This window comes from Mytilus galloprovincialis, chromosome 8 (assembly GCF_965363235.1).
Source record: "Mytilus galloprovincialis chromosome 8, xbMytGall1.hap1.1, whole genome shotgun sequence".
Classification (NCBI taxonomy): Eukaryota; Metazoa; Mollusca; class Bivalvia; order Mytilida; family Mytilidae; genus Mytilus; species Mytilus galloprovincialis.
This window is the reverse complement of record NC_134845.1, coordinates 21,443,196-21,450,482: the sequence shown is the minus strand read 5'-3', so window position 1 is coordinate 21,450,482 and position 7,287 is coordinate 21,443,196. Positions and strand designations below refer to the sequence as shown.

Here is a 7,287-nt window from a genome sequence, read left to right as displayed (position 1 = left end):
TGGTTTTCTCTTTTATATTGGTGTAATTTAGCAGGTCGATCGAAACTCGTTAAAACGGACTAGACGATGAAGCTTTTTGCTCATTGTTGACAGCATTTGCTTTTGGTCTCGAGTGAATAGTTGTCTTATTGGCAATTATACCACATAACCTTTTTACACGTCCGTTTACGGGTGAATAACACTTAAGTGAATTGTTTATATCTATCCAATAAAAGTCCATTACTAAGGTACTCTAGTATTAAATTTCATTCAGAGATGCAAAATTATAAGAACCGGGATTTAAAAAAAAACAGAAACTCATGTAAGCCCTGTGACTTGTTCTGGAACGAAACCTGTAAACCACTAGAATTAATGGACAACGGCTTTGCAGGGGAAACAAACTATCATAAGATTAGAATTGAGAAAAATCGATGTACGAGCATGTTTGCTTGCTTGTTGGATGGAAATATATATATAGACTTGATAACTAGCCTTAACGTCAGGTGAAAGAAGAAGCTGAACAGTAATGCTATGTGCGACCATCATAACCAGACTGACGTAAATTGAGAATTATAAAAGAATAAAAATATTATTGTCGTCAACTTTATAATAACTAGCTATTAAGGTGACAAATAAATTTTCAAAGATATTAAATTGTGTATATGTCTATTAAATTAAAGACCCAAATGATGAGTGCAAGTCATAAATTATAACGTTTGTCTTGTCGTATGCCACCAAAAATCGGTTCAAAGTTTCATTAAATGCTATAGCTTTCGGGGAGATAAGCACATTTATTATCTTCCGGCTTTGTTTCCCATTCGTTCCAGAAATCTGCCAGACATTGTTTGAATCAATGCCAGCTACGTATACATTTCCTTCAAAATCAGTTGCTAATCCCTCTGCTCGTTCTAGTGCCGGGTCTTCAAAAGTGAAAATCTGGTTCCCTGATTTATCAATGCAAATTAAGGAAGACTTGTGTGTGTAGTAAATTCTGTCCTCATGACAGGTCAGGTACCCTGCGAAATCAGTCTGAACACGTATAGTGCGCATGACTATTCCATTCAAGTTCATTATTATAATGCTTTCACTGCAGCGGATGATTAAATCTTTGACTTGGTATGTGATTCCAAAGCAACATTCGCTGACGGGGAGGGATTTAATTGTCTTCATTTCTATCATGTCCACTAGACTTACGGATTTGGCATCTGGAAAAGTGACAGCAACAACATTCTCATTTATAACAGTAATATCGAAAGGTTTGTCTTTGAAGTCGAGCACATCTTCACATTCTGCGGCACATGTAAAAATGTAAAGTTTCTGTTCATTTCTGTCTATCAAGAGAACTTTACCTCTGCTATTGAACACCCCGCCAGATATAAAAGTATCTCCACTTTGGACATTAAAGTCGTTTCTCGATCTTGCCTCATACGGAACCATTTTCTGTTCGCTTTTACACTGTTCTATTTCCTTTTGTGTATTTCCTGTATTTTCGACTTTCGGTACATCGATTGGTCGCTTTCGCGGGTTTGGACTTGCCGATGGACTCCCCTTTGTCTGTTTTCCATCTATGTTTAATGTATGTTTATCGGTATCCTCTGTGTTTTTCAAACCAAGTTTTTCCTTGTCGGGAGCCGGTTGGTTTGTTTTCAGACGATTCTGTAGTTCGCCTAGAAAAGCGACCGACATACCAGGCATCATACCTTTAGGCATTGGTGGGCGTTTTTCTCCTACAGGAGGTGGCTCTGGTTTTTGCATTTCTCCAGATGGAATCACTAAAGTTTGATTTTCTGCAGGAGGAGTCGCCGGTAGTCGCTTTCCTTCTCTGCTTGGCACTTGTGGTAGTTTTATCCCTATCATTTGGACTTGTCGTTTTCCCTCACTTGCAGCCTTGTGTGCTTGTTTTTCTCCACTATCTATGTTTTCGTCGGTTTCTGGCGTCAATGGTATTGTCTGTTCGTCCAGTATTTCAAAATATTTCACTTGGATCTCTTCAGTCTCGCTATTGGTAATGTTATCGCCGTTCCTTTCCTTCTCGATTCCAGACTTTTCTTTAATCTCATTTTGCTCCTTTTGCTTTTCTTTACTCATTAATTGAAAACTTGTTTCATATGGATTTTCGTCTCTGTCTTTTAATGTATCTTTGTATCCTTGATATATAATTTCGAAATTTTGCTCATATGGACTTGATTTTCTCCTTTTGGGCGTGATTTCATGTGCTGCTTTTCTGACCGTTCCTGCGTATATTGGGTCGTTCATTGGGTCGTTTTCAAATATTTTGTCTTTCGTTGACTGTTCTACGTCAAACTTTCCGTTCTTTTTATGAAACCTTAACTTTTCTTTTGCTTTACCAAAAAAGTTCTTTTTATTTGCGTTTTTATTTTTCTCCGCCTCTTTCTTTTTGCCAGCATTAGTTTCCGTTGCTTTCAATTGTGATTCGGGTCTATAAACCTCAAATTCAGCGCTTTGAACTTTTAAACTCGATACATCACTTTCTTTCGCAGTGCTATCTGCAGCTTTGGTTGTTTCTACAAAGGCCAATTCCTTCTTTGTTTTTGATGTAATATCTTTGTTCTTTTTCCCCGGAGAATTCATTGGTATATACGTGGGATCCAGAAAGGGACTGTCATAGTCTATCTGATCATAGTCGGGGTCCTCCGTTACTTCATCGTTCATTGCAGCCTGAAGACTTTTCCTTCGTGTTCGTGACCCACGTCCCTCGGAACGGTTCAGTTGGTTTGTACTTGAATTGTCGTCTTCTTTAATTATTGTAGGAATATCTGGTGTTGAAAAGTAGAAACTTTTGGTGTTGGATAGGGAGTTACTAGCAGGCTCCTTCTTGCGCAGATAGCTCGATATTAGCGCATTTAGTTTTTCCTTTTCTGGGTCCAAAGGATCGGTCTTTTTCTTGACTGTTTCCGTTTTTTTATGTCTCGTTTTGACAACATCATTTGGATCATTCGATTGTTGTTGATGTGATCTGTTGTTTTTGTTTGCATCTTCAGCTCTGGTTTGTTCTCCGTTTTTGTCCACCTTTGCATACTGATCCTCTATCCCAAATACCTCGTCATCATCTGCATAGCTATAGATGTGTTCACGTTTTTTCTTTTCAAAGTCCACACTAGAAATATGTTTATCGACAAAGAGTTTCAGTTTTCTCTCAATTTCTGCAATATTATCAATTGTTTTTACAGACTCTCCTCTTTTTGGAGGAGGAGGGCCTTTCTTTTTTTCGCGCTTGACGCTTTTTCTATCCGAACTTGGAGAATCCTCGCCAGTTTTACTCTTTCGGTGCTTTGCTTTCGGTTTATCGTTCGGCTCCTTTCGTCTTGCAGGCTTTGGTGACACTGCAGAAGAAATACGTTCGGGTACACTCATTTCACTTTTTGCAGTAGTTGTCATTGGGGGTCTTTTTTCATCATTATTTGTAACCGGTATATTTAAAGAGATTTCACTGCCATTTCTTAGTTTCTTTTTATCAGAAACGAGATGACCAAATGACCGTGTTTCCTTTGTAATACCTTTCAAATGCTCATCAAATTTAATGTAAATGATCTCTGGTTCTTTATCATTTTCTTTTTCTGTTTTGGCTAACAATATACGAATTCGCTTCATACTTGTCAGTAGTTGTACTGATGTACCGCTTTTAATCAGTTTTTGTAAATACATCTTACAAAAACGAATAGGGGAGTTTTCTTTGTTTTTGTCGTTCTCAGTTGTTTCCATAAACATTGAAATTTCGTCTCGCAATTGTTTTTCTATCTTATTCAGATGCTTATCAATTTTGGCTCGTATTTTAGTAATCTCATCGTTCAAAGCTAAGCATTTTACAACATCAAGTTGTTTCAAGTTTTCCTGCTCTGCTCTTCTATCAAGTTCTTGGAGAAGTTCAGAAGGTTCTTGTGCATTTTGTGTCTCTCTGACCCATTTGTCGATTGGAATAACGTCATCGCAGTGTCGGTGTTTATGTACCTCACATCGTACACAGCATGGTTCGTCGTGCGAATAACAGTAAGTTTCGATCTTTTCTTCAGGATGAATTTCACACAGTTCGAACGCCTTTGATATGATCTCTGGGTGTTCTTTAATTTCCTCCACACTGTGCAGCTTATGACTTGCAAGATTCTTGACCTAAAAAATAATAATATTATATATTCAGCGTAGAACAATTAAATGTATCATTGCTTTGCGTAGCTACTTCCATTAACGGAACGACCATTTAATTTCAAAAAGTGGGTTATAGTTTGTTCCTAAAATAGTATGATGATCCCAAATTAAAAAAATAGTGTGGTAGCGCAGATGACAAAAACATCTGAATCTAGATTTCCCCTTACTTTATAGTGTAAGAGGTAAATTTGAAGAAAAAAATATTTGTTTGGGAGAGTAGAAAAACTTAAATAAAAATGTTCGCGCGAGAAAAACAATCTAACTCAACGAAACCGTACCCCTCCCCCTTTTTTGACGTTAAATGGTTGCTCCCTAAAACATGTTACTATTGTTTGACACAACTTATAATTTTTAAGAGTATTACAATATTGACATTTGATATATCTTTAATGCCCGGAAGGACGAATGGAAGTGAGTGGATAAATAACACGAAGCAACAATTCTATAGATTAAAGACATTCAATTATATGTTAAAAAGGTGCATTGATACCTAGATAAAATTGAGAATGGAAATGGGGAATGTGCCAAAGAGACAACAACCCGACCATAGAGAAAAACAACAGCAGAAGGTCACCAACAGGTCTTCAATGTAGCGAAAAATTCCCGCACCCGGATGCGTCCTTCAGCTGGCCCCTAAACAAATATATACTAGTTCAGTGATATTGAACGCCATACTAATTTCCAAATTGTACACAAGAAACTAAAATTAAAATAATACAAGACTAACAAAGGTCAGAGGCTCCTGACTTGGGACAGGCGTAAAAATGCGGCGGGGTTAAACAATGTAGAAAAGTAAACGTATAACAATACGCACATTAAAATTCAGTTCAAGAGAAGTCCGAGTCTGATGTCAGAAGATGTAAGCAAAGAAAATAAACAAAATGACAATAATACACAAATAACAACAGACTACTAGCAGTTAACTGACATGCCAGCTCCATACCTTATTTTAACTCCAGCCTTCATGCCGACCATTCTTTATTACTAACTGATGGGTATATATGTGGAATATTACCAATTTCCAATTTCAAACTTAACAAAGGGAGACTTGTCCGGTCAAGCAACAGCTTATGGATGTTCCATATGTATATGTTTATTCCGATGTTTATTTGTAAATACGACTGTCTTTTAAAAAGTTATTTGTGTATTGATGTTCATATAAAGGAACTGTCATTGATGAAGTCATGTTGATATAAATTGATAATATAATATTGTGTCTTTCTTTGTTGTGATGTTACACTATTGTAAGTAAGAATGAAGGTAGGTACCTATTAAAACGTTTAAACTCGCTGCATTTGTTTGCACCTGTCCAGAATCAGGAACCTGATGTTCAGTGGTTGTCGTTTGTTGAGTTCCTAAGTGTTTCTCGTTTCGCGTTTTTTTTATATAGATTAGACCGTTGGGTTTCCCGTTTGAATGGTTTTACACTAGTCATTTTTTTACCCTTTACATCTTGCTGTTTGGTGTGTGCCAAGGCTCCGTGCTAAATAAATAACTTTGATCTATAATGGTTTACTTTCACAAATTGTGACTTGGATGGATGGTTGTCTCATTGGCACTCATACAACATCTTCTTATATCTATATACATTTTGTTATTTCAGTGTTTTTAATAGCTATACGGTATGTGTTATGCTCATGTTATAGGACAATTCTAACTCATAGCCTTTGCTTACATATATAGACTACCTCTTTTGGTTCCTGCGTGGAGAATATTCAGTGTTATCATTGATACTTTCTATATAATAGCATAACATGAAAAATGGATTTAAGAGACATTTAAACAATAGTTTAATTTAAAACGCCCACGTTTACATGGATTTCGAACATAATTTGTAGGTTTTGTGTAACTTGAGCTTTCAACACTTAAAGTGTTGCCTTCCCTTTGAGGCAATGCCTCACGTGTAACCTCCCTTTCAGACAATGCTTCACTTTTAACCTCCTCTTTGAGGCAATGCTTCACGTTTTCAAGACCTTCCCTTTGAGGACCTCTGCATGGCTGGTGCAAATATGAAAGCACCGTTGAGGCTTTCTAATACTAGTATCATATAGTAGATAGCAAAAGATAATTACCTTTTTATGAAAATTAGCACAAGTGGCACAAAGCAGTCCACTACATTGTTGACACCAGTGGGTGGCGGACACTTTAACAGAGTCAGAATCAAAACATGGCCGACAGAAATTTTCTGTTTCGTTAGTAACTGTTACTTTTTCCCGCTCAACTAAACTGGATATAAAATTGTTTCTAGGCATATGATCTTTCCATGTCTTAGGATCAAACTTGTCCTCAACACTGACAGCTGTAAACAGTTTACATGTTTTACATTCAATGCCATTATCATTTGGTTTAACAGTTTTTGCAATCCAGTCTTCAAGACAATTTTCACAAAATGAATGCAGACAAGTTAAATATCGCGGATTTTCAAGCCAATTATTGCATATTCCACAATGTAGAATATCAATTTCGTCTTCGGCTTCCATTTCAAATAAAACTATACCATGTAAGTAATGAAAAGCGTGTATGAAAACAAGGGATTAGAGATGAAGACAAACAAATAGGATACGATTCATACAGATTAAAATTACATCCTTCAATATTCAGTAGGAATTATTAAGATATTTCCTGGTTGATTGTGGTAATGCGGTGAATTATAATACATATTTTGATATTGTAGCTCGATGATATAAAAAAAATCTAAATAAATTTATGATCTATATTTTTCCCCCACAACGGCTTTTACCGAGCCAAATCAAATACTTTGTTGATTATTTTCGTTGTGTACATTTCGTAAATAAAATTTCTGCAAATCAGGATACATTTTTTTGGACTCTAAGCAACTGAGATCTTGATATATTGATTACGTCTGTCTATTAGTGAAGGAATATGTTGTCCGCACAGGTGTTATATGTCGTGTTTTTTTGTTTTATTTTTTTGTTTATTCTGGGTTGGGGTGGGTTGCTGTCTTATATTGACATATAATCTACATTTCCTTTTCCAATAACACCACGTTGTGAATTACGGCGGGCAACAAGAGCAAAGAGCAGTGTCACTATTTCATGTAGACAAAATATGTTTGGTATCCAATAATAATAGAAAAACACGAATCTGAATCACATTTGGAACATAAGCAATGCTAAGCAATTT

The 7,287-nt window shown here is 36.3% G+C and overlaps 1 protein-coding gene across 1 annotated transcript; it reads right to left on the bottom strand.

Moving 5' to 3' along the window:
* Positions 1 to 633: 633 nt before the first annotated feature.
* LOC143085315 (uncharacterized) lies at positions 634 to 6,657 on the bottom strand. The gene is made up of 2 exons (XM_076261586.1): positions 6,216 to 6,657; positions 634 to 4,107 (listed from the first exon to the last, which is right to left on the bottom strand). The coding sequence occupies exons 1-2, from the start codon at positions 6,621 to 6,623 to the stop codon at positions 649 to 651; spliced, it is 3,867 nt and encodes a 1,288-aa protein (XP_076117701.1). The 5' UTR covers positions 6,624 to 6,657; the 3' UTR covers positions 634 to 648.
* Between the last annotated feature and the right edge of the window lie 630 nt (positions 6,658 to 7,287).